The sequence below is a fragment of the Coptis chinensis genome, chromosome 2 (genome assembly GCF_015680905.1).
Source record: "Coptis chinensis isolate HL-2020 chromosome 2, ASM1568090v1, whole genome shotgun sequence".
In the NCBI taxonomy this organism is placed as follows: domain Eukaryota; kingdom Viridiplantae; phylum Streptophyta; class Magnoliopsida; order Ranunculales; family Ranunculaceae; genus Coptis; species Coptis chinensis.
This window is the reverse complement of record NC_141457.1, coordinates 86,356,876-86,384,240: the sequence shown is the minus strand read 5'-3', so window position 1 is coordinate 86,384,240 and position 27,365 is coordinate 86,356,876. Positions and strand designations below refer to the sequence as shown.

Here is a 27,365-nt window from a genome sequence, read left to right as displayed (position 1 = left end):
TGCGATCTGTATGTAGCATTCTACTGGCTCATGGATGCGACCTGTATCCATAGGTCGATGTGTTATTTCCACCATGTTAGGCGTGTGCTGGATAGAGAATATCACTCCCCTACCGCCCCTCTCGATGGTTGTGAGAACGACCTGGCGAGATCGATCGGTAGCGCGCGTGGAGTATGTGAGAGGTGGAAATCTCCAACGACCTGTGAGGAATGGCTCGTGTTAACCATGTGAGCTAGTGGGTGCGAACGTTTGACGCGCAGTCGCGACGCGTGGCGGGATCTGGCGCATTCTGCGAGAAAGAAAACGTGGCCCCGTTTTTTCGGATGTGAAAAGACAGGGCGGTTGGTTGGAAGTCGTAGGCAGCTAGGGCTAGGGTGTAATCATGATGCCTTGGAACCGGAGGGCGGTTGCTCAAAATTTCACTTGCTCACTGAGACTTCATTTGGTCGCCGTCACGGTAGACGAACTTCATTACCGCATCATCCTTCAGGTTAGTTCTCTGCCATTTTTGAACCTCTTCTTCTTGTTTGGCGCTAAGCCTCTGCGCTAGAGTTGTTATGATACCCTGTTAGATACTAGTAGCTAGATTTGTTACGGTTGGAAAAGACAATGTCAGACTCCGATGACACTCGATCTAATGAGGTTCGGGAAGTTTCTCTTGGCTGGGATGACGTAGGTGAGGAGAATGATGAGTCTGTGTGTGAGATGGTTGAGAGTGATGATGAAGGCGAGGCGGCTGAGGGGGCTAGCAGTGAGGAAGATGTGGCTCGATCTGCGTCTGTTGCTGCTGAAGCTAGCACTTCAGGTCGTGGTGAGGGGTCGTCGTCTTCAAGTGGCCTGCCGCCTAGGGCTGTGGATAGACATGCTTTGAGGGCGTTCCCATATCTGAGAAAGAAATATGGGATAACCATAAGCGATCTGGAGATCCATGAGCCTGATCGGAACGCTCTGGTTTTTAGTGAGAGGTACACCCCACCCAATCATGGGGTGATCATCTGTGAGGGACAGCTGAGGGCGCACATGATGATATCGTTCTCAAAGCTTGGGTTTGCGAAGTTCCTCGAACCGTTGTGGCAAAGGCGCTTTCCGGTTTTTAGGGGAACACGCGGGCGATTATTTAAGGTTTTGACCTCTTGAACGCCCGATGGTGAGTACCGAATCGAGGTCGCCGATGTGATCGAAAGCACTACCTCGTAAAAGCGATCTAGGTCGGTGAACTTTAGCCCCGCAAAACACGAAGCTACGTTGCCGGGCGTTACGGGACGGTAAAAGTAACGAGTCGTGGGACAAACGACCGGCTGCTCCTTGTAGGGCCACTCGTGCTAAGCGGGTTCGGTGTGAACCATAAAGTATGCAACTTTATGGTGGGTAGCGGTAGCGTTGTCGATTAGGTCAACTTGGTTTTGTTGAACTTTTACTTGAAACCGTCTGTCTTGTTGCCTATCACGGATATCCGCTGAAAAAGGAGTCAAGTCGACAAGTGATCGAGAAGTTCGCTAGCTTGTCGCGAAATGAAAACAGCCAAGCTACCGAAGTTCGCATTTCTTTGAAGAGCGGAGGACCCGCCATCCGGAAAAGAGTAGAGCGAAGGCCGAAAGCGGGGTAACTTGAGTGGGAATCGTCGAAGAAAGTTATTATGGAGAAGCGTAAGAGCGATCCGGTGACGCTGGAAGACAGAGCAGCGAAGGGCGTCTTGGGGTGAAGCAACCCGTTGGAAGTCCCGGGGCCTCTGGTCTGCAGGGCGGGAAGCGGTCGAGAGGGGCGCTCCTTTGATGTGGACGACGTTCTCTTGACATTCCGAGTATCGACCCCGCAAAGGCTGCGAGGTAGGTAAATTTGACCGCGACCGGGTGGTGAAGTCTGCGAACGGGAAAGGCTGCTCGCGGCTTCGAGGCGAGGTCGATGCCCGACTTCAGCGTCCTAGGTGAGGATGCCCCGGAGGTTGCCCCGGAGGTCGCTCGACCCAAGGTTGTTGGAGATCCCTCTGGCAAGATGAAGGGAAAGGTCGGTCTGAAGGAGATCGGTAAAGGGCGATCCGATCTTGGAAAGGACGAACCGGCGCAACTGATGTACATTGACGAGGTAATCGGGAAGAAGCGCTATGTGAGGAGGTCCGACAGCTACAAGTCCGCCTTATAGCCTGCTTGCCCGGCTGGAGGGATGACCCTAGACGGTGATAGGAAGGACTTGGATGCTAAGGAGCTGGAGTCGAACCTGAGGGGGATGGACAAGGCGATGTGCCTGGTAAGTAACTTTTGCGCTCTTCTTGACTGTGTTATTGCACTACATGCTTTTGTTTGATAATAACGTGATATGTTGTCGCGGTATCCAAATCGGTGTCGGGGGTACCGAGAAGACGGCCGCTTTCGGATCACTGAATTGGAGAAGGCGGACGTTGAGTCGCTAAGGGACGAGCTATCGAATCTATGGGGGCATGCAAAGAGGCGAAAAAGGCAAACCGGATCTTGCTGAGGCCTCACCACCGCCGACTCTGGAGAGGACCTCTGCGGTGAACGAGTCGATCGAGTTGAAGCATGAGGTGGAGGCGTTGAAGGGCCAACTAGCCGCGGCGAACACTTATGCTGAACGATGTAAGACTTCCACTCTGCAAGCCAAAGAAGCCTATCTCGCCATCCGTGCTGAAGTGGAGGAGCTGGAAAGGAAAATGGACGACCTGCAGGAGGAGCGAGAATGCCGGACTTCGGGCGAAGCTCGGGCGAATCCGCCTCAAGCCGCCGCTCCCCGTTCTCGCGATCGTGTCACCCTCCCTCGGCTGGTCCGATGAGTGAAGCAGCCTTCAGGGTCCAGCGATCTCCCTGTGGTTGGTGCTGAGGCAGTTGTGGCGTCCTCTGGTGATCCAAGCTCTGTCTCTGTTTTGAATGTTACTCTTGGAGAAGATTTAAGTGAAAATGTTTAGAACATTTGTTTAGCACATGCGGTTGTAATGGGCCTCTGGCCGTAAATAATAGAGCTGGTTTCCTAGGTTGACCTGGGCAGCTCGCTTTTTTCCTTTGTTATTGATTACGATGCTGGATGTTTAATTGTCTTTGGATTTCACGAGTATTCTCAGCCAAAGACGGTTGATCAATGGAACTGGGCGCCCTTCTTGTCGTTAGGTCGCTCCTTGTATGAATGTGAATCTTGTTGCTCTTTCCCTTTATGGCTGGCCTTGTGTATGAGAGGAATATTTATATTTGTAAGCGTGTGCCTGCTGTTATAAACTAATTGGTGCAGGTCGTTCATCTTGATGAGGGCCATGCTTCCATACTGACGGGCGCTGCCCGAAGCTATAGTCGCGTCGGCAACGCGGTCGGGATGTGGGCGGTCAGGGGGTATGAAATGATGGCTGCCAGGTTGGCTGGCGTTTGGTGTCTCGATGCCATAATGGTGTGCCTTGGGAAGAGACGTTTCGTGAGAATAAATACGACCGGTCTAGGGAGAGCAACGGCATTTGCCCTTCTTGTTCTTCCCTCTGCAAATGTTTCTCCTTCCTACCGCGGTTTCTCTTTCTTTTGCCTTTTACTCGAATGCGTTTTCACGCTTTTCGTTTAGATTGTGAACGTAGAAGTTACTGGTCGCTCTGACCATCTTTGTTTTGTTTTCTGTGTTCAGCTTTCATTATGGCTCGGTGTTTGCCCTACGTCAGAGGAGAAGGGAGTGTCAGAGCGAGTTCCCCTCTGCTCATGGAGGAGATGGAGTTCCGTCCTCATGTGCATGGGGACCGCGGTAAGAGGAAAGCTGTTGTGTCTGGTGGCAAGAAGAGCAAACGATCCAGGGGGTCGGGTCGCTCGACGGGCGGCATTGTATTCAGGTCGCCGCAGCGAGCGGAATGCTCCCATCGGGCTGCTGAGGGAAGCGACGACCTGGGTCAAGGTCGTCACGTCGCTAGTGAGGGTTCGCTCCCTCGTGTTGGGGACGTGGGGAGCGAATTCTACTACGTGGGGAGAACGGGGAAGAAGCGTGCTGTAAAACGTTCTGATTGCAGCTTCCACTCGGCGCCCATAACGACTAGCCTGCTGAAGGGGATCGTGTTAGATGGGGACCGAGCTGAAGTCGAGGATGAAGACATGGACACGCTGCTGGGGACTATGGATATGGCGAGTTGTTTGGTGAGTATTCCTTTATCAGCTTCGTCACTTTGTTTCTTAAGTGATTCTGATTATGACTCTGTCCTTGTAGTTTCTGGCTGGGTATGATAAACTCAAGAACGCTATGCAACGTGCTGATACTGATGTCAACTCCCGGGTCGAGCTGGGATGCTTGCGAGCTGCCTGGGGGGCCGACAAGAGGAAACTTGACGCGATGACTGCGAAGCACCGTGCTGCTGTTGATGAGAACGCTAGGCTGGTCGCTGAGATGGCTGAGCTGCAAATGGAGGTAGCAGAAGTCACTGAGTATGCTAAGCGATGTCAGCGGGTTGCTCGCAAAGCTCAAAGCGCGTATACCACGGCCTGTAGTGAGTATGCCAAAATTTGGGCGAAAGTATTGTCGGTGACTAAAGGCGGATGGGGTTCAAGGGGGACGGTATCGCTGCGTTGTTCTGCAGGCTGCGAGGCATGTTCCTTCAACCAGCGCTGCTCCTCAAGACAAGCATGTGGTTAGTGCTCCGTGATGTTGATTCTGCTTCTTGGTAAGAAATTTGGTTCGTGTTGAAATGATATGTCTGTTCTTTGCCCCTACGAGGGTTAAACATTAGAGCTGTGTTTTCAGGCTGGCCCTGAGCAGTTCGCTTTTCTTTTATACGGAGAACTGGTCTCCACGAAAGTGGCAGTTCGTTAATTTTGCTTTCTCTGTTCGCCTGTCCGATCTGGATTTCCTGGGTAAACCCAGCAGATCGGTGGGTTTGAACTGGTTATCGAAAACTTGTTGTATAGCTCCATGGTACTTGTATGCTTGATGTTTATCTTATGCTTGACCGCCTGTAGGTATTTCTTACTTATTTCATTGAACTTGTTTATGAGATGTGTTCTCGTAAAGTGTTATGCTTGTTTAGTATTGCTCGGGAGAGCGATCTAGGAGATATAAGTGTTTGACTAGCTTAGGCTTAGGGGGAACGGGCCTCTCTGAGTTCCTGAGGTCGTGTTGGTCGCTGAGAGCGTTCTTACGTAGGTTCTAGGAGTATAGGTTCTCAACGAGTGAAACTCGGAGAGGCGCTGAGCCTGTACGCTCCTGAAAGCGTTCTGCTTGCTCGAGAGCGTGTGTAGCCCCTGAGGGCGTGCTGCTCCTGAGAGCGTTCTCGCTGAGTTGATCCTAGGAGTATAGGTCCTCAACTTAGCGAGATTCGGAGAGGCGATGAGCCTGTAAGCTCCCCGAGAGCGTTAAACGCTTGAGAGCGTGTGTAGCCCCCCGGGGTGTGTTTGCTCTGAGGCGTTCTCGCTGAGTTGATCCTAGGAGTATAGGTCCTCAACTTAGCGAGATTCGGAGAGGCGATGAGCCTATAAGCTCCCCGAGGCGTTCGCTTTCGCTTTAGAGCGTGTGTAGCCCCTGAGGGCATGCTGCTCCTGAGAGCGTTCTCGCTGAGTTGATCCTAGGAGTATAGGTCCTCAACATTAGCGAGATTCGGAGAGGCGATGAGCCTATAAGCTCCTGAGAGCGTTCTGCTCGCTTGAGAGCGTGTGTATGATGCTTGTGGTGCGAGTGGCTTAGCTTGGAGATTTGAGTAAAAAAACCGCAGTTTATGATAACAATCTTCAGTAGCTTACACTTGAGCTTGTAGTACATGTGGACATGAATTACAATACATAATGCCACTACTGGTAAAACTGTTTTAGTAAGTATGTGTTCCAAGGTCGTGGCAGCAACTTCCCTTCCTGGGTTTTAATCCAATACGCTCCATTGCCAACGACGCGTTCCACTATGTAAGGGCCTTCCCACGTTGGTGCTAGTTTAGAGTCATCTTGAGTTTTCTTCAAAACGAGATCCCCAGGTTGAAAAGATCGAGGATGTACTCGTTTGTTGTAGGATCACTTTAGGATTTGTTGGTAGGATGCTACTCTGATGGCTACTAGATCGCGCCGTTCCTCGAGGAGGTTGACCTCTCGAGCTAAAACTGAGTCATTCAGGCCTGACTCGACAAGCTCAGATCGGGTTGTCGTGATTGTCAGCTCGGTGGGGATGACGGCTTCTGTACCATAGCATAGGGAAAATGGTGATTCGCCGGTGCTGGAGCGAGCTGTAGTGCGATGAGCCCATAGTATGTTCTTGAGCTGATTTGGCCATTGGCTCTTGTTCTTTTCAATTTTCTTCTTCAGATTCTCTAGAATGGCTTTGTTGCTGGCCTCCGCTTGTCCATTGCTTTGGGCGTACTGGGGCGTAGAGAAGGCATGAACGATCTTCCACTTGGCCAGAAACTCTTTGACTGTTTTGCCTTTGAACTGGGAGCCATTGTCCATCACCAGTGTGTGTGGTAAGCCAAACCGGGTGATGATATGAGTCCAAATGAAATTCCTGACATGTGATTCTTTGACGTGTGCCAACGGAATTGCTTCGACCCACTTAGTGAAATAATCTGTGGCAGCAAGGACGAAGCGGAAGCCGGTGCTCTTCTGAGGGATGAATGGTCCCATAATGTCCATGCCCCACATGTGGAACGGCCAAGGGCTCGCGATGTTGATCAATTCGCGGGCTAGCTGTATGATGTTGTGACCAAATGTTTGACATTTGACACACTTGAGGACATACGATTTGGCATCAATCTGCATACGGGGCCAGAAGTATCCTTGGGAGATCGCTTTGTGGGCCAATGAGCGACCTCCGGCATGATTGCCACACTCTCCTTCATGGATCTCGGCAAAAATTAACTGACCTTGCTCTGGACTGATGCACCTCAGATGAGGTCCTCCTGCGGACTTGTGGAATAACCTATCATTCAACAAACAACAGCTACGTGCCTGGTGTGGGACCTTTCTGGCTTTGGTACGCTCATCTGGAAGTGTGTCGTGCTGGATGTATTGTATAATAGGCTGCATCCATGTTTGACTCATCTGATCTTCAGAGAGTGGGCACAGGTCGCTGATTGCCAAGACATGGTCCGCTTGGTAAGCTGGTCGATTGACCACTTCAATGGTCAGTTGTCTAGGGGCACAATTCGGTGTCTGGGTCGCTAGGTATGCTAAGCTATCTGCGTGACGATTCTCGTCACGCAAAAAATGGTGTATCGTAGCTCTGCTAAAAGAAGAAAGCAGATCATTAACAACTTGAAGGTACTTGGAAAGGTTACCTTCGCTGGTAGTGTACTCTTTTGCGACCTGGCGAACGACCAGTTGCGAGTCACTAAAGATTTGGATCTCCCTTACACCGAGCTGGATTGCCGCACGCATTCCCATTATTAGTGCTTCGTACTCCGCTTCGTTATTGGAAGTTGCGAAGTCGATGCGGACTGCTTTCTCTACCATAGTTCCCTCGGGGATACTAAAAAGCGATCGATACCACCGCCGCCGGGGTTGTTGGAACCATCGGCGTAGGGACCGGACCGTTTTTATGTTCGCTTTTGTGGGTGTGACCTCTCGTTTACGTTTTTCCCCGATTAAAGTCGCCGACCGAAAATCGCTAGGAAATCTGCGGCGACGACCGCCGCCTTCGGCGACGCGGGGGGACGAAGTCCATGTGGTGCTTTCCCAATTCTTCTCACCCATATTGCCATCCTAGTGGTCTTATTTTCTTTGTGAAGGATCCTCTTCAACGGGAGATCGCTAAGTACTTTGATTGGATGGGCTTGAAAGTAAGGTCTGAATTTTCTTGCCGAGTATAACAAAGCAAGGACTGCTCTCTCTATGTGGGAGTAATTCCTCTCTGCTGGAGTGAGTGTCTTGCTTGTGAAGTAAATCAGCTTTTCTGAGTTGTGTTCCTCTTTGAATAGGACCGAACTGATGGCGAAATCCGATACTGCCAGATAAAGCCCCAGAGTTTCTCCGTGCAATAGAAAGAGATAAGGCGGGGGTGTTGTAAGGTATTCCTTAAGAGTGGAGAATGCTTGGTGGCATTGATCGTTCCATGAAAACTGCTCACATTTCTTTAGTATCTGTAAGAACGGTCGGCATTTGTCTGATGCTCTCGATATGAATCGGTTGAGTGCAGCGACCATACCTGACAACTTTTGTATCTGTTTCTTTGTTTGCGGGTCGGGCATGTCGAGGAACGCCCGAATTTGGTCTGGATTTGCTTTGATACCTCGCTGCGAGACTTGATAACCGAGAAATTTTCCGGAGGACGCTCCAAAAAGGCACTTCTCTGGGTTCAGCTTCATTCCGGTTAAATTAAGTAGTCCGAGAACGCTTGCTCGAGGTGAGTGAGGTGGTCGCCTGCTTTCTTGCTTTTGACAATCATATCGTCGATGTAGACCTCCATGGTATCTCCTAACATGTCCTGGAACATGTCAGTTACAAGTCGTTGATATGTCGCCCCTACATTTTTCAGTCTGAACGGGAGAACATTGTAACAATAAATTCCTTGCTCAGTGATGAATGAGGTCTTCTCCTGATCTTCTTCAGCAAGTGGTATTTGGTTGTACCCACTATATACATCCATGAATGAGAGCAGCTCGTGCCCACAAGTCTGATCGACTAGTTGGTCGATTCTGGGTAGTGGGAAGCTGTCTTTTGGAGTTTCTTAGTTGACGTTGGTGAAGTCGACGCACAAGCGGACTGTACCATTCTTTTTCGGAACTGCCACTATGTTTGCGACCCACTCTGGGTAATCGACCTTCCGGATGAAACCTACTTGTTTGAGTTTATCTACCTTATCGTTGACTGCTTTTTGAAAGCGTAAAGACAATCTTCTAGGTCGTTGTCGAACTGGTTTGGCACCAGGGTTGACGTTTAACCGGTGGCATGCAACGCTAGGGTCTATACCAGGCACGTCGATATACGACCAAGCGAACACATCTTTATTCATGGACAGAAAATTTACAAGATGAGCCTTAAGTGTGGGGTCGAGGTTAGCCCCGACATAGACGAGTTTAGGGTCGCTCTTCGCCCCCATTCACTTGCTCGCTTTTAAGTCGGTGTTTGGTTCTCGACGCTCGAAAGTGCTCGGAGGATTGCACTTTGCCGATCTTTGGTCGGTCTGATGACTGGCTGGAATAGCCGTAGGAGCTGGAGCGTCTTCTGTGGTTACGACAACAGGGTCAAAAGTGACAGCTGTTGCCGTGACAACAGAAACTGGGGTGGTTTGCTGCAACTCCGCTGGTTGTATGAGAGCTGGTAGTGCGACCTCGAGACTTTGTTTGCACGCGACGTTCTCCACTGGGGCGACCTCAAGGATTTGCAATGCTGGTACGACAGCTGCCTTGGTAGCGGTCGGGATCCGGGCTGGTGAGAGGAAGTTCTTGTTGGAGCCCCGCGCTCGCTTTTGCGTCTTGGCTCACTCTCGACCACTAAGTCTTTGGCCATCGTATAGCTGGTGGGCTTGTTGCCGACGGTGATGGGAGGTTCAGCGATCTTGTTTGCTGCGATGATCTGATTACAATGATGGGTCTCGAGCTGGTTGCTTCGAAGCTCCATCATTCCCGTTGGGCCCGGAAAACGGAGCACTTGGTGCAAAGTGGACGGTACTGCCTGCATTTGATGGATCCACCGTCGTCCTAGAATGGCGTTGTAGGACGACTTGGTATCTAGGACGCTGAAACGCGTATTGAAGCTGACCTTGTCTTATCGGGAGCCCACCGAGACTGGGAGTACTGTTATTGGATAGGCCCTGGAGCCGTTGAATCTGAAGAGGGGTGCGATGGGGTCTATGAAGACCGACTTTGGTAGGTTCATCTCTTGGATCGTGTGGTAGAACAAAATATCGCAGGAGCTGCCAGGATCGATCAAAACTCGCTTTGACGATGTCCGGTCATCCACTGATTGACGTAGACCACGAGTCGTCGTTGTCGGGAGACGGACCTTTGTGAGGTCGGCCTCGAGAAGGTGATGTCTCCCCGCTCTCGTCCCCGAATCGCGGCGGGAGCGGCTTGTGAAGAAAAGTTGTACACTTCATGGAGGGCACCGCCGCGCCTTCTTTTTTCTCGCGAACTCGAGACGGAATCATCTTGGAGTGTGATCATGTGGATGGTTCTGTCATGCTCGTGACCTCTTGATGTTTGACGGCGATCTTGACGGGAGCGTTCTCTGGAGCGTCCTCTGCTGTGAGGACGACTTTGGGACCGCGGATCTGTAACGCCCGTATTTTTAAATACGTATTTTTCTATTTATGAATTAATTATTTATTTATTTTCAAAATTCGTCGGATTGGACTCGGGATACGTGGGCCTGGTTTTGGGCCCGAGTCTGTGTTGGGCTTAGGTTTCGGACCCAAGTATATAAACACTTTTTTCTAGAAAATAGGGTTAAGAGAATAATAAAATATTAAAAATGGAGGCAGAGATGAAAGCTGGATTTCTGGAGGGTGGAGCGCGACGGCTCGGACTCGGAGAAATTCGTAGGAGCTGTTCATACAGGTGAGTAGCTATTTTGCTATTTCACCGAACTTATGGTTTTATGTGTATTGATATTGTTCATTATCCGTTGTGTTGAACTTCGTGCCATTTGTTATATTAAATTTTGTTAAATTTCGGATTTGTATTAAACTGTTGGAACTGTTGTAGATTATTCCACACTGGTTATATAGTAAATTTTCGCTGGTTGATGTTGGGCTGTTTAAGCTTCGACAGACGTCAATGGCGCTATATACGGTTTTAAACTTGTATTGTGTTTAATATGTGGTGTGTTTGTTAGCTATGCTATTGATTATTATTGGTAGATGATGGGTGAGGTCGGGTTTGAATTTTGTGGAGGCTGTCGAAGGTGAGAACCAGTTTTTATGGCGTCGCCTGTCTGTTTTTGTGTTGAACAATGGTGGTTGTAGTGACGTTCAATTGGTTGGGTTAAGTATTGTTGGTGATGGGGCGCGACGGTCGGTTTACTGGGCTGTTGAAGCTCGGAGCTCCATTAATGGCGGCTCGCCCTAAACACTCCAGTAATAATGTGTTAATTGTTTTTTTGATTTGGTGGGTTGTTGATGTAGGTGTGAATGTTAGGAGGTAAATGGTGGCTGTTGGAAGCTTGAAACAAGCTTTAATGGAGGTCGACAGTTTATAGATCTAGATTTGAGGAAAGGGAATCGAGGTAATGAATCTTGTTTTGGTGTGTATCAATGTTGTTTGGTTGGTGATGAGGAGGGAAACCGCGGGGTCAAAATGGGTGGTCGAGTGGAGGTGGTGGCCGGTCGATTTTGGTGGTGGTGGAGGAGAATTGGGGAAGAAGATGCACTGTTGACGATTTGGGCTTTGGGCCTTGGGCCAAAACCTTTGGGTTTCGGTTTGGGCCTTAGCTAGTTAGAGGATTGTGGGCCGAAATCTAATTTAAGTGGTTGGGCTTTTTTTCTATTTGTTTTGTAATTTTTGGATCAGTTTAATTAAGTTTTGATTGGGCCCGGTTTGGTTTTAATTTGTGGACCAGTTCAGTTAAATTGATGGGCCGAACCATTTGTGTGTTGGACCAGTTTAATTAGTTTCCTTTGGGCCCGATCACTTAACTATTTTGGGCCAGTTTCTAATATTGCTTGGGGCCAGTCCATAGGACTTAAAATAGATCTATATGGGTTCTCCAATGTTTAGACTTTCGGGTTCTAAGGTTTGGGCTTGGCCAGTTGGGTCCGAACCATGACCTTGGCCATGAGCCCATGAGCCATACACCTTTGCCTTTAGCCATGAACCATGGCTATGACCCTGGACTTGTCGAACACGAAAACGACAATTTGACTTTGACCATGACAGTTTGACTTTGACCATGATATGTTGACTTTGACCAGGCCATGTTGACTTTGACTTTGACCATGACCTGTTGACTTTGACCGGTGACTTTGACCTTTGACTGTTGACTTTGACTGTGGAATGTTGACTTTTCCAGTTTTTCACATATTTGATTTATATGGACAAATATAGTAATAAAATATTGTCGATATTGTATAACTTGGTTTGTCATTACCTAATTTAGATTTGACGTGAGTAGTGTGTAAAGCATATAAATATTGGGCTTTGATTGTGGACTGTGGACTGTTTAATTGTGCTACGTTTTATGTTGTATATTATATGGACACATATAGTAATAAAATGCTGTGGAAGCTAGTATAAATTTGGTTGTCATTATCTAAGAAAGATTTGACATTGATGTTGTGTATTTTTGACACGTGACGCTATTGAGATGTTAGGAGACATTATATTGTGGATGTGGTGAAGTGCAATAATATATTGGCACGTGAAAGTCGGAAAGTGGTTATGTGAAATAACTGAGATATTTCTATATATCATGGCTTAGTGCAATAAGGTAATTGACCTGCACGTGATATAGTGGAATTTATTATGAGTCATTAATATATAATACCTGAATAAATTACGTAACGAAAATCCTAGAACCTGACTACCACAACTCATGTGATTGGCCCTTCTGGCGTTTCAGTTAATCTGAATGGCCTTTCGGCTGCGTCCCGTTTGGCGCTTCAAAAAGTTGAATGACCCTCCGGCGTAGCGAATAATAGTGGCTTGATTATTCCGTTCGCAAAATAGAACGATGATGCGCGATATTTTATGCCGAATAGTGGCATTACTTACATAATTGCTTCCATGTGAGGATTTACCTGGTGTGCGGCATCCCGCTCAGGGTGGTTACGCACGGAGTGGTTCATTATGTAAGGGGAGGCATGTGGATGTACATGTTCGGCGTTGGGTAGCGATTGTGGTAGCCAGGGAAACTAGGTAAGACATAGATACGACGTGATTTTAGGGACACACAAAGAAAGTCTAAACTAATATAATTATGGTAATATGTTGGTAAATAATATATCTCTAGATAGATGATTGTATATGTCCGGGTTGGTTAGTAGTTTAGTTATAACCTAAAAGGCCTCGTGGAGGAACTAAATGCCTTATTTATGATGCGATAGTTTGTTGTGTGGTTAGTGGGAAGTTAAAGGCCTCGATGGAGGAACTACCGCCTAGATTATTGTACTTAAAGATGTTGTATTAGTCGCTGAAAGTTAAAGGCCGATTGGAGGAACTAACTGCCCGTATGGATTATGGATATATTTGTATAAGTATATGTTGTTTTAGAGCTACTCACACCAATTTTTATAATCTTGACCCGATTTTGCATGTTTGCTTATCGGGTGTGTTCATTAATGAACATAGTTGATAAGTTTTGACAGTTTAGTGTTGAAGAAGGTGGAACAACTGCTTGTGGTTTGCGTTAGCATTGCATTTCAGGATGTATTTTGTTTTCCCTTAAGGTGATATAGATTTTCAGTCTAGACAATGTATTTGTACTTTCATTTGTAATTTTAAATAAGGAGTTATTGAAAAGAGATTTGTAACCTAATCTTATTTGTAAATTTTTGTAATGAAGAGGACATTTGTTTAAGTTAAAATTTTTATTGGTTTTTAATTATCCGCATATTTAAAACCGCTGTTTATGGGTTTTGGAAGTTGAGAGTCGTCACACCTCGGAGATCGAAGAATCGAACAAATAATGTTTTTCCCGAATTCGGAAATTCGGTGTGACATCGCGCCCGGGGGGGTGGGGACTCGTCAGATTCTCAGGGCCATGAGCTTGTGGCGCAGGTCACCGTTGGGTATATTGGTGTACTGCTTGATGTGCCCGGCTTCGACCAGGTCTTGCAAATAATGTTTGAGCCCCCAGCACACGTCGGTCTCATGGCATCTGGCGCGATGAAACGCTTGTAGATAGGGTCGGTCGGGCGATCTGGCCGGGTCGCCTTTATCTCCGGTCGGTAGAAGGTAGCTCGCTTGATCTTCTCTAGTATGTAACTAGGAGATCTGGTGAGCACGGCGAACTCTCGGTCATTGCTTGGTTTGGGTTTGGAGGGTTGTCCTTGTTGTCGGCGACGCTTTTTAGAGGATGATGTTATCTCGTAAACCTTTCCTTCTTCTGTTTCTTCTTCTTCTTGGTTCTGCTTTTTCAGACCCTCTTGCAGCTTGATGTATTTATCAACTCAAGCTTGATAGCGTCGGCTTCGGGCCGGTCTCTTCGTGAGCGATCCGTTAGGTCGGTATTAATGGGGTCGCGGCAGCGGTTGTGAAAGCCATCTGCGACAAATGACTCTTTGAGGCCGCTTTCCATGTCCAAGAGTTCTTTTTGAACCGGCTTAGGAAGGAGTCAGTAGGTTTCCTCCTTGCCAAGAGCGAAATGGAAAGAGTGAATTGAGATCACCCTTCTTACGCCCGTTGTGTGGACGATCTTGGCTTATAACGTCGCGGAGTCGCTCGAAGCTTTTATGGAGTCTGCCTCGAGGGAGAAGAACCAATCGAGTGGGCCATCCTTTAGACTCGCCGATAATAGTCTGCAGTGGAGATGGTCGAACTCTGGTGCGCTGTAGAGGGCAAGACTTTGAACATATCGTGCTATATGCTTGCCTGGGCATGTGCGGCCGTCGTACATCGGGAACCGTGGTTGGACAAAGTCTGGAGGAGAGACTTTGTCGCGCGATTTCAGCGAAAAATGGAGATCGCTACCAGTAGGTTTTCAACATCTTTTGCACTATCTAGGTGGAATCTTTCTTTACCGTGTTTTTGTCGAGCCTTTGGTTCAGCTCAGTGATCTGTTGACTGACGTTGATGACGTCGTCCTCTGCGGTGACTCCTAGTGGGTTCTCGTGGTGTCCACCGGTACGCGAGTGTGATGTTTTCTTTGCCCGAGCTCGGCTATTTGCTCGCTCACCGCCCCTAGTTGGCCCGCTAAAAGGTGGAGTTGAGCCGAGGCTTGCCATGCTTCGTGGGCTTAAGAGTTTTGGCTGCAGATTTATTTGGAAATGGTCCGGTTTCTCAAGTAATCGGTGACCACGCATCGACGCCAATGTAAAGGTGTGATATGGTTTTCCTTACAAACAGTCTGGGGACCGGAATAGATTATCGATGAGACCGAAGTTCGACTTGAGAGCTTAACCGCCTACGATCTTACTCGGGTTGTCCGGGGAGAGTAGAATCGTCCGGGCGTAGTTCATAGGAGAGGTATTTATAGAGATTGAGAGTGTATCCTTGCTTTCCACGCGTAAAAGGATGTCCTAAACGAGGGGTGGAGATTAGGATAGCACGTGGAGAACCTGCTCTCATAGGTCTGCCAGAATGATGTGGAGCGGCAAATGTACCCAAGTAACTTGCGTCGCGTGACCGATGGTCGACGGTCAAGATATGTACAAGTACCCTTTAGTCATGATTGCTTATGGATAGGGGGTCTGTGTCACTTCCTAGCGTAGTTCGCATGATATTGCGATCTGTATGTAGCGTTCTACTAGCTCATGGATGCGACCTGTATCCATAGGTCGATGTGTTATTTCCACCATGTTAGGCGCGTGCTGGATAGAGAATATCACTCCCCTACAACCATTCTTGTGGAATAGGGAACTCATGTCAAAGATTTTACCTAAGTAGGACTAAGCTTAGAATCCTTGCACATCTAAGAGCAAGTATTAAGTTAAACATATTTGTTCCCTAGTTTATTTCTTTCGTAAAGTATTTTAACTCATTCCTTCATTTACCATTTTTACAGGGAAGCTGTCGAAGAGATGAACTCGATTCATATATGATCGGAAAGGTGATCATCATCGTTTAAGTGGAAAGGATCCATTTTGAAAGCAGCAACTGCTGTCTGAAGTGTATATTTATATTAGCTGATAATTAGAACTAACAGTCTCTATTAGATCAACTTTGGATAGTTAAATCTACTTGACGTGTTTTCTTTGGTGAATTGCACGTTGCAGTGTATTCACAGTTATTTTGAGAATCAAGGAACGATGTGCTCCAACTTGATATGTGCCCAGGTGTATCACAGCTTCCATAGAATCAGATTATCACTGTGTATTTGATCTTGATTATGAAACTATTCTAGTAGTATCATTTTCTCAATGTAGTTATTGTGAACGCCAGATGTTTGCAGGTTGAATGTTTTTTGTTGATTCAATTTTTATCCGAGTATTCAATCCACTTCGACTTGGATTGAGTACTTGTTGAAAGTGGACTGAAATGTAGCCACAAATATGTATATTTGCCATACAAGTAGATTTTGGGACGGGTGAGAGTAGGTGGCCCAAAACGTCGTTTTTTCTTCAAAGAAAGGAAAATATCGGTGGGTATTTTATATATACCGGAAAAGACAATATCATAATTTCATAACCTGGAGTTGCGATATATCGGGCACAGTGAACAAATTGTTTTATTCTACTCTCTCTAAACCCTAAACCCCTACACCCACTCTCTTCGTTTTCCAAAGACTTGTTTCTTCTTCTTTAACATTTTGACACACGCCACAATTTGTAAGTTTTTTCTCTCTACTTGATTAATTTCTTTTGATTACATGTAATTATTTGCCTTGTTACAAAATTCCTTTCATTTGATTTTCATGTTGTTGTTGTTGAGCTGGAATTGGGGTTACAAAGTAATTAAGTTACAATGTTGGCCTCAGATCCTAGAAAGTTTGATGCTTTGAAGCAAAATAGTTAACCCTAGTAATCTGAATTGTTGTTCAGGGTCGTCATTGTTTGATTGGTTTGTTTAAAACCTTGTCGACAACCATGGCGTCAGCTGTAGAAACAAATCCTGAACAAAATCAAGAAAGCATAGAAGAAGATCCATCGAATGCATCAATTGATGAGAAAAAGGTTGAAGAAGAGGAAGAAGGGGAATGTGGTTTCTGCCTATATATGAAGGGAGGTGGATGTAAAGATAGTTTTATCGCATGGGAGAATTGTATTAAAGAAGCTGAAGAGGCTAAAGAAGACATTGCTGAAAAGTGTTATCAAGTGACTGCAGCTTTGAAGACGTGTATGGAAGCTCATCCTGATTACTATGAGCCCATACTTAGAGCAGAGAAAGTCGCAGAACAAGAGGCGATGAAGGAGTTGGAGAAAGAAGCTGAATTGAAGGACAAGTCTGTGGAAAAAGAATTGGTGGAAGAACCAGGGCAAGAAGCTGCGTCAGAGGATAAACGAGAAAGCTGAAAACTAAGGTGTTCAAGTTTGCTCCACTTTTTTGAATTCTCATTGTTGAATTTTGATTCATGGGTTTACGGCATTGGTCTTAACTGATGGAATAAGTTCATTCAAAATTTTATTTTGAAGAGTGTAGTTTCTACATGTTATAAATGTCAAGTGTAAACTTGATCACATTCAGTTTAACTTATATATTGGTTGTTTCAGATAGGTGGATTTGTAGAAATTATAATTTTTGTTATCAATGATCATATTTGTCAGGATTTGTTATAGCAGTTGTAATGGTCTTGTCGCTAACTTTATCTTCACAAGGAGAGTAATCCTTAGTTGAATTATATTGCTAGCAGATATCTTATACATGTATGCCGCATAACTTATGTTCTCAATTCTTAGAACAACCTGTGTTGTAGCAGGCGGATTCTACCTTGTAGGGAGAATTTCACAATCACGCTTGTGAAGGAAGAGAGGAATACTGTGAGGAGGGGACCTTGATATACTTGCATCAGTGCAAGATATACACCTTTTTTCTCCATATGTACATGTAAACAAAACCAGATCACTAACAGAATGATTAATGCTCAGACTAAAACCATTCCCAAATACAATGATATGAAAGTCAGATACTATGGGTATGTTTGATACAGCTTTTAGCTTTAACTAGAGCAGGTATCTGGAAGCTACAGTGATCAGTTGTAATCGGACATGCGCTACCACTGGTTTTCGGAGTAGTGATTTGGTCTGATTTCCGAGAAATCAGTTTTGAAAAAGCGCCGATTAACAGGTCTGCTCTAGTAATTCTCATCAGTCATCATAAATTCCAAGTGAAGCGGCTTAGCAGATGAAGAATAGAATGAGAAACGAAATTATTATTGGGCCGTAATCACTGCTATTAAAAAGGCCCGTCGATTTTCATTTCGAGGTTTTTTCTCTTTCATCGTTTGGCTCTAAAATTATTCGTCTAGAGAAGTTGGTGATCTAGGCATTGGGTCTGTTCAATCTTATGATCAAGAGGAGACCCTGTTTGGCATTCAATCAGGTGTCAAGATGAAACAGTATTCCACTGTATTAGATATGTTGAGAAGAAAATTAAGTCCAAAGCAAAACTACTACTCAGCAACACCACTTGCTCCTGTTTATTCGCTTAGAGAATTTGGTGAGAGAGAGGTGTAAATCTGGCAACTTAACCTTTGACGAGGCATTGGCTCTGTCCAATCGTATGATTCAGGCCAGACCCAATTTGCCTTCCATTTTCTCATTCACTCAGCTGTTAGGTGCCCTCGTCAAGATGAAACGTTATTCTACTGTATTAGATATGTACAAAACAATGACTTGTGCACGAGTCCAATCAAGTCTTGTTACTCTTAACGTCTTGATTAATTGTTATTGCCACTTGGGTCGTGTCCATTTCGGTAACATTTTGAAACGAGGGCTGGAGCCAGATAATGTTACTTTCACCACTATTCTTAAGGGAAGGGACTCTCTTTGCATGGCAAACTAGTAGAAGCTGTCGAGTTACTCCACAAGATTGTGGACAATGGGTATCCGTTCAATGAATTTACTTCTGGAGTCGTGATCAACGGACTTTGCAAATCTATGAATGCTGATGCTGCTCTTAGGCTGCTCTTAGGCTGTTAAGGAAATTGGAAAAGGGAAAACTAAAGCCTCAAGTGGGGATGTATAATATGATTATTGACGCCCTTTGCAAGGAAAACCGGGTGAATGATGCTATCGGTCTGTTTCAAGAAATGTCTGGTAAAGGAATTGCAGCAGATGTGATTACATATACCTCTTTGATTCGTGGCCTATGCATTTCAAATCAGTGGAAAAAATCTACTGACTTGTTCAATGACATGACCAGTCGAGGAATCTCACCCAATGTGTACACATATAACATTCTGATCAATTGTTATTGTAAAGAAGGGTGTTGTATGCAGATAAAAGAAAACAATAGAAGACAAGGACAGAATAACAGGTAATAACCAAGGCGCGGATTAGACTGTCCTTAAGGAAAGATTTCGCCCCTTCCAATGGTGCAGAAAGGCAACAAGCATGTCTTCCTCACGAGATTCAATGGTTAACGGCCCCGACTTTTCACTAGAAACGGACTACCCTCTAGAAAAGCAATATAACTCTCTCGGCGGTGGACAGAAGAAGAGAAGAGAAGAAGAAATAAAGCAATTAAAGACTTATCTGTTTCCTCGATTAGGTGTAGGGTGAGGAAGGGACGATCCACGAAGTTACGTTTTCGTTTTATTGGTGTATAGAGGCAAGACGACTTACGCTCTCTCAATATAGAGGCGCAGCTGGCGACTTCCGGTATACACGAGTTCTCTCTCTATCGTCTCTCTCTCTCGTGTTCTATGATTGATCTCTCTCTATGAACACAAAGTGTTTATATAGAGGTATGATCGGTTATCATAGAGGAGAAGGACACCTCTCCAAGTCGGTTTCACAAAACCAAGTTGAAGTAGAACTCTCAAACTATGAGACGTAATCCAACCGAAGTGGGACTCAAAATAGAAACTTGTTCAAAAAGAAGAAAAGTTTAGGCAATTGGTAATTCACTACCCACTAGACAAACAGCCCAAGCCCGACTCGGTTCGGTGCGGGGCGGGCGGGCGCACGCGTGTGTGGCTTTGGGTGAGTCCTCCCTCCTAACACAAAAGCCTTTGTACCCTAAGGGCACGCCCTTATGCTAGAGGATCACCTCATATACCTCACTTGCTAGTGGTGATTCACCAATGTGGGACTAAACAACACACAAGTGTTTTGAAATACACTTGGAGATTCCAACAATCCCCTACTATTTCAAAATACTAATAGTCCCCCACTATTTTGGAATAGGATATTACAAAAGAAATGGGTTAACGAAATGCCAGAGAGAATCGAAAAAACAATGCATAAGATACTGGTGCTTTTCGGGCTTGAACCAGTCATAGGGTAACATGTCTTATAATACGTGAAAGTGGTGGATTAAAAAATCTTTGAACCAACATTCCCTTGTAGTAAAATAGAGGACATGCACCCACATTGCTCCTTCATTATATGCCTGTTCTACGGTGTTGCGCTTTTTGGCCCTCATACGGCTGTGTTATGTGAATGCTCTAGAGTACTTACCGAATACTCATAAGAACCGACCAGTTCTACATTCACGTGGGTGGATATCCATCAAGTGTACATAGCGTTAAAATACACTATCTCATAAAAATAATGGACTATGGATTCCATTAAGAGTAAAATAACTCATCCTTTTTCTCATTGCTATTCAAGTTATACAAAGTATACAATAATGTTATCTAGTCATAGGGTGGGGCGTCTCAAAGAAGACAATAGCATACCGAGCGGCGAGGTGACTGTTTTTCCCTTTGAACCTACTTCATGGGATCTCCAATCACATAGGTGGGGTTCTTGGTCGCTGTCGCCTCTATCTAAGGCAAAAAGTCCCATCCCCTCGACGTATCAACCACTTGTCTCCCTTAAGTGGTTTTGTCGAGGATCGACCAAATTTAACTCGACCTCACATAATCTAGAGCCACAACTCCAGTTCCAAAGAAATGCTTTATAGACTGTAGTCTCGGGACGAATATGCTGCTTTTCCCATTATACAATTTGCTCTTTGCCTTTGCTATTGCGGCCCCGACAATCCACAATGCATAGGTGCAACCGAGGCGGTTTTGTACTAATAGGAAGATCTGCCAAGAGGTTTCTAAGCCACTCAAATTTCAACACTTGCTTTATCTAAAAAGCAATAAGCTCGGACTCCATGGTTGAGCGAGCTATCAAGGTCTGCTTAGAAGATTTCCAAGCGATCGCACTCCACCTTAGGGTGAAAATATAACCACTAGTGGACTTGATATCATGAGAATCGATATCCGGTTTGCATCACAATAACCCTCTATCACGGGGTGGAGTTTGTCTAAACCTTATGCCGTAATTCATTGTTCCTCTCAAGTACTTGGCTAGTCTCTAAGGCACTCCAATGTTCTGGCTAGGACAATGAGTGTATCTGCTAGCCTCGCTAACTGCATAAGCAATGTCGGTCTAGTGCAATTCATCAAGTACATGAGACTACCAATAATTTGGGCATATCTAGGTCGAAGGACACCATGTTGAGCATTTTTCTGGAGTTCACTATTTGCCTCATAAGGTGTCTAATACCGTGCTTACTATCATAAAAGTTAAACTTCTTCAAAAACTTCTCAACATAATGCTCTTGTGAAAGCGTATAGCCATCACAGTTTCTGATGATCTTGATTCCAAGAATCACATCAGCTTCTCCCAAATCCTTCATTTCAAATTGGGAGGATAAAAACATCTTGGTGTTTCTCACAACATCAAAGCTAGGACTCATGATTAACATGTCATCCACATATAGACAGATAATCACATATGTATTCACATTAAAAGATTTAAAGTAAATACATGTATCAGCATCATTTATGTGATATCCATTAGACATCATGACACTGTCAAACTTTTCATGCCATTGTTTTGGCGCTTGTTTCAACTCATATAACGACTTAACTAACTTGCATACCTTATGCTCATTCCCTGGTACTATCATACCCTCAGGCTGCATCATATATATTTCTTCATCAAGATCACCATTCAAAAATACAGTTTTTACATCCATTTGATGAATAAATAAATTATGAATAGCAGCTAGAGCCATTAGAACTCTTATAGAAGAAATCCTAGTTACAGGAGCATAAGTATCAAAATAGTCAATGCCTTTTTTCTGGGAGAATCCCTTGACTACAAGTCTAGCCTTGTATTTCTCAATGGAACCATCTAGTTTCAATTTCTTTTTGAAGATCCACTTGTAACGTATAGGTTTTGCCCCAGGAGGTAGATCAACTATCTCCCATGTGTGATTAGCTATAATCGAATCTAGTTCTGAGTGTATAGCATCCTTCCAGAAAGGAGCATCTCGAGAACTGATTGCCTCATTATACGTCACAAGATCATCATCAAGAAGAAATGTGTAAAAGTCATCACCAAAAGTGGTGGATTTTCTGTCTCTTTTACTCTTCCGAATTTCTTGTTCAGAAATTTCAGGATCTGTTGATTGTTGTTCACTAGGAGCTACCAACCTCTCAATGCCAATTTTCAAAGGAAACAAATTCTCAAAGAAATCAGTATTTTTACTCTCTATAATAGTGTTAGCATCGACAAGGTTATTATCGATTTTACTACTAAAAATCTATATGCGAAGACTATTATGAGCATAACCAATGAACATACAATCAACAGTTCTAGGTCCCAATTTTCTCTTTTTTAGGTTCGTTCACAAGAACCTTAGCAAGACACCCCCACATTTTAAGTATGTCGGGTTAGGTACATGACCTTTCCATAACTCATATGGTGTCTTATTCCCCTCGTTTTCTTGTTGGGTATCATATTCGTATATGGCAAGCAGATAGGATTGCTTCCCCACAAGTTCAGGGAAGCTCGAAACTTATAAGCATAGCATTCATCATCTCTTTTAGTGTTCTGTTTTTCCGTTCGGCTACTCCATTAGACTCAGGAGAGTATGGTGGAGTAGTCTCATGAATAATGTCACTCTTGTCACAAAAGTCCTGGAAGGGGTTAGACTTATATTCTCCACCCCTATCAGACCGAAGTCTCTTAATCTTACAGTTAAGCTGGTTTTCAACTTCAGCTTTGTACTTGAGAAACATCTCACCTGCCTTATGCTTGTGTCTAAGTAAATATACCATGGTGTACCTAGAGAAGTCATCTATGAATGTAATATAATAAAACTTCCCCCCTCTAGACATGGTACTTCTGAATTCACCCAAATCCGTATGAATAAGAGTTAGTAATCCAGTTTTATCTCTAGACACAGTTCTGCAGGGTTTCTTCGTGGCTTTAGTCTCAGCACATATCTCACATTTATCATTAGAAAAAGTTCAGGGAAGCTCCAGAACTTACAAGCATAGCATTCATCATCTCTTTTAGTGTTCTGTTTTTCCGTTCGGCTACTCCATTAGACTCAGGAGAGTATGGTGGAGTAGTCTCATGAATAATGTCACTCTTGTCACAAAAGTCCTGGAAGGGGTTAGACTTATATTCTCCACCCCTATCAGACCGAAGTCTCTTAATCTTACAGTTAAGCTGGTTTTCAACTTCAGCTTTGTACTTGAGAAACATCTCACCTGCCTCATGCTTGTGTCTAAGTAAATATACCATGGTGTACCTAGAGAAGTCATCTATGAATGTAATATAATAAAACTTCCCCCCTCTAGACATGGTATGGTACTTATGAATTCACCCAAATCCGTATGAATAAGAGTTAGTAATCCAGTTTTATCTCTAGACACAGTTCTGCAGGGTTTCTTCGTGGCTTTAGTCTCAGCACATATCTCACATTTATCATTAGAAAAATCAGAAATATTAGACAATAAACCACATGCTTTCATCCTTTTCATATACTGAACATTCACATGTCCTAGTCTACCATGCCATATATTAAAAAGAGTCAAGCAAGTAAAGCGTATGCATTCATTCTTATTAATAATAATGTTGTCAAGTACATTCAACATGAAAAGACCACTTGTTATTACAATAACCTTTACCAACAAAACCCTCATTCTTTGTCGAAACAAACTTGTCACTCTCAAAGGTCACCTTGACGCCTTGACTTTTCCCAAGTAGGGACACGTAAATCAGATTCGATGAATCTCGGGAACATGAAGAACATTACTAAGTGAAAGGGTTTTCCCCGAAGTTAACTTCGAAGAACCTTTGCCGCTCCCTCAACAGAACAGACCTAGAGTCACCCATATAGACCTTTTCATCTTTCACTAGTATGTAGTCTGAGAAGGCTTCAACATCACCACAAACGTGGCGGGTGGCACCAGAATCTAGTACCCAGTTCCTCTTCCCAGTGGCTATGAACACTTGTGACACAACAACAGCAACAATATCATCTCCCTCAACTAGATTAGCATTGAGAGGATCATCAGTGTCTTTCTTGTGTCTGCACTGAAAAGCCCTATGTCCAGGTTTACCACAAACATAACAATTTCCATTGCCAGTACCACTCCTTTTAAAAGAAGTGCTTTTGACCTTGAAATTCTTATTTTTGTTGGACTTCTGCTTCTTAGAGGTTTTGTTAGATTTGCTGGAATTACCTTCAATGATATTGGCTTTAGAATGGAATTCCTTAGACAACACCACATCCCGAGTCTTGTTCTTTTCCTCTATGTGAATGTGAATGATCACATCCTCAAGAGTCATCTGCTTGCGCTTATGCTTCATACTATTCTTATAGTGTTTCCAAGACTTCGGGGAGTTTCTCAATCAAACATCCAAAGAACAAAGGTTTCGGGTAAATTAATACCCTCGGTTTTCAAATCATTAATCGAAGACATGAAAATCATGGATTTGAGGCGTTACATCTCTATCCTCTCTCATATGGAACTTTAGAAAAGTCCCAATAGCATATTTCCGAAAGTACCAAAGATCCTCTCTATTATATATTTCTTGTTCAAACTCTCCCATATATCATGTGCATTCTTATTTGAACAATAAATATCAAAATTTCATTGGACAAGGTACTCAAAATAGCATGACGACATACCTTATTCCCATTGAGCCAAGCGGCTTGATTTCTTTCGAAATCATTAGAACCCTCCATGGGTCTTTGATCGATGAGATACTTTGCATAGTTGAGTACATCTAGGGCTGAACACCCTTTCTCTCCATCTCTTGAAGTGTGAACCGTTGAAGGATTCAATCTTAGACACATTAGGTAAGTTCGCGAGCATTCAAGAGAGGTGCAAAGATCTCTCATAGACGAAAGTAACTTCCATGACTCGAATTGGTTTCTTTGATCGGTGGTGTCAACAGTGTAGACATCTTGATCTTTCCTTAAGATTGTTGTATGCGGATAAAAGAAAACAATAGAAGACAATGACGAATAATAGGTAATAACCAAGGCGGATTAGGCCCTTAAGGAAAGATTTAAGCCCCTTCCAATGGTGTAGAAAGGCAACGGTGGCGTCTTCCTCACAGATTCAATGGTTAACAAAGCGGCTGACTTTGCACTAGAACGGACTACCCTCTAGAACAGCAATATAACTCTCTCGGGCGCCGAAGAAGAAGAGAAGAGAAGAAGAATAAAGCAATTAAAGACTTATCTGTTTCTCTGATTCGTGTAGGGTGTGATGAAGGGACGGATCCACGAAGTTACGTTTACGTTTTACGGGTGTATAGAGACAAAGCAGATGACTTCTCTCTCTCAATATAGAGGCGATGGCGGCCGCGACTTCTTCGGTATACACGAGTTCTCTCTCTCTGTGTTCTATGATTGATCTCTCTCTATGAACACAGCAGTGTTTATATAGAGGTATGATCGGTTATCATAGAGGGAGAAGGACACCTCTCCAAGTCGGTTTCACAAAACCAAGTTTAGGCAATTGGTAATTTACTACCCACTAGACAAACAGCCCAAGCCCGAACCCGACACGACGTGGTGCGGGCGGGCGTGTGTGTGGCTTTGGGTGAGTCCTCCCTCCTAACACAAAAGTCTTTGTACCCTAAGGGCACGCCCTTATGCTAGAGGATCACCTCATATACCTCACTTGCTAGTGGTGATTCACCAATGTGGGACTAAACAACACACAAGTGTTTTGAAATACACTTGGAGATTCCAACAAAGGGGTGGTTGAAGATGCTCACAAGCTATTGGAGACGATGATTCAGAGAAAGGTAGCAGCACCCTACGATCACTTACAATACATTGATGGATGGATATTGTTTGAATGGTAAAATGAAAGAGGCAAGCACAAGTTTTTGATTCAATGGTGGAAAGGGGTGTGGAACCTAATGTTGTAAGTTATAATATGTTGATTAACATTTACTGCAAACTTAAGAGATTAGATGAGGCCATGCAACTTTTAAAGATATGACTAGCAAGGGTTTAAACAAGTTTTGATTCAATGTGGGACTAAACAACACACAAGTGTTTTGAAATACACTTGGAGATTCCAACAAAGGGGTGGTTGAAGATGCTCACAAGCTATTGGAGACGATGATTCAGAGAAAGGTAGCACCTGACACAGTCACTTACAATACATTGATGGATGGATATTGTTTGAATGGTAAAATGAAAGAGGCAGTACAAGTTTTTGATTCAATGGTGGAAAGGGGTGTGGAACCTAATGTTGTAAGTTATAATATGTTGATTAACATTTACTGCAAACTTAAGAGATTAGATGAGGCCATGCAACTTTTTAAAGATATGACTAGCAAGGGTTTAAACAAGTTTTTGATTCAATGTGGGACTAAACAACACACAAGTGTTTTGAAATACACTTGGAGATTCCAACAAAGGGGTGGTTGAAGATGCTCACAAGCTATTGGAGACGATGATTCAGAGAAAGGTAGCACCTGACACAGTCACTTACAATACATTGATGGATGGATATTGTTTGAATGGTAAAATGAAAGAGGCAGTACAAGTTTTTGATTCAATGGTGGAAAGGGGTGTGGAACCTAATGTTGTAAGTTATAATATGTTGATTAACATTTACTGCAAACTTAAGAGATTAGATGAGGCCATGCAACTTTTTAAAGATATGACTAGCAAGGGTTTAAAACCTGACAACTTCACATACAGCATTGTTATAACTGGCCTGTGCAAGGTTGAGAGAATTGTGGATGCACAAAATGTTTTCAATGACATGCCAATTCATGGGCTGAGTCCCGATATTGTCACATATGGGGCAGTGTTAGACGGATTGTTTACTCATGGTTGTGTTTCAGAAGCTATGGAGTTGTTCCTTGTGATGGAAAAGAATGGAATAAAAGCCAATATTGTGGTATTTACAACATCATCATCGACAGTATGTGCAATGCTGGGGAACTTAGTAAGGCAAAGGAGATCTTTTGTAGCTTAATTGCCAAAAATTTGCAGCCCAACACCATAACATATAACATAATGATCAACGGTTTTTGCAAGAAAAGGATGATATCTGAAGCTCAGGATTTGTTCGTAGAAATGGAAGAAAAGGGTATTGCACCGGATGAGCTCACTTACAATAGCATGATCCAGGGATTAATTGTTGAAAAAGATACTCTTAAGGAAGTGCGATTTCTTAAAGAAATTGATAAAAAGGGTTTTTCGGTGACTGCAGAAAGCCAGAAACTATGTCTAAATTAAACGGATTTGCTTGTGCTTGCGAAGGGTGATCCCAATTACGAATGTGTGGATGCTTCACGAGTTCTTGCTGCATGCTACGGGTAAGGTACGTAATAAGTTGGGTTCTGCAACAAGTCAACAACTAATACTTGGATGTCTTTTTCTTATATTATTTTCCAGAGTCTGAAGTCATTTCAAAAACATCTTGTTGCTCATAATCATTGTCTTTCTTTGGTTTTGG

The 27,365-nt window shown here is 44.2% G+C and overlaps 2 protein-coding genes and 1 pseudogene across 2 annotated transcripts; all 3 read left to right on the top strand.

Moving 5' to 3' along the window:
* The first annotated feature begins 3,614 nt into the window (after positions 1-3,614).
* On the top strand, positions 3,615-4,602 carry LOC147518553 (uncharacterized). The gene is made up of 2 exons (XM_086595013.1): positions 3,615-4,109; positions 4,180-4,602. Exons 1-2 carry the CDS (start codon positions 3,621-3,623, stop codon positions 4,600-4,602), a joined length of 912 nt encoding a protein of 303 aa, XP_086451139.1. The 5' UTR covers positions 3,615-3,620.
* Positions 4,603-16,070: 11,468 nt separating this feature from the next.
* On the top strand, positions 16,071-17,185 carry LOC147518552 (uncharacterized). Its single transcript, XM_086594787.1, has 2 exons — positions 16,071-16,302; positions 16,516-17,185. Exon 2 carries the CDS (start codon positions 16,561-16,563, stop codon positions 16,984-16,986), a length of 426 nt encoding a protein of 141 aa, XP_086450913.1. The 5' UTR covers positions 16,071-16,302; positions 16,516-16,560; the 3' UTR covers positions 16,987-17,185.
* A 653-nt stretch (positions 17,186-17,838) lies between these two features.
* LOC147518551 (uncharacterized) lies at positions 17,839-27,276 on the top strand (annotated as a pseudogene).
* The last annotated feature ends 89 nt before the right edge of the window (positions 27,277-27,365 follow it).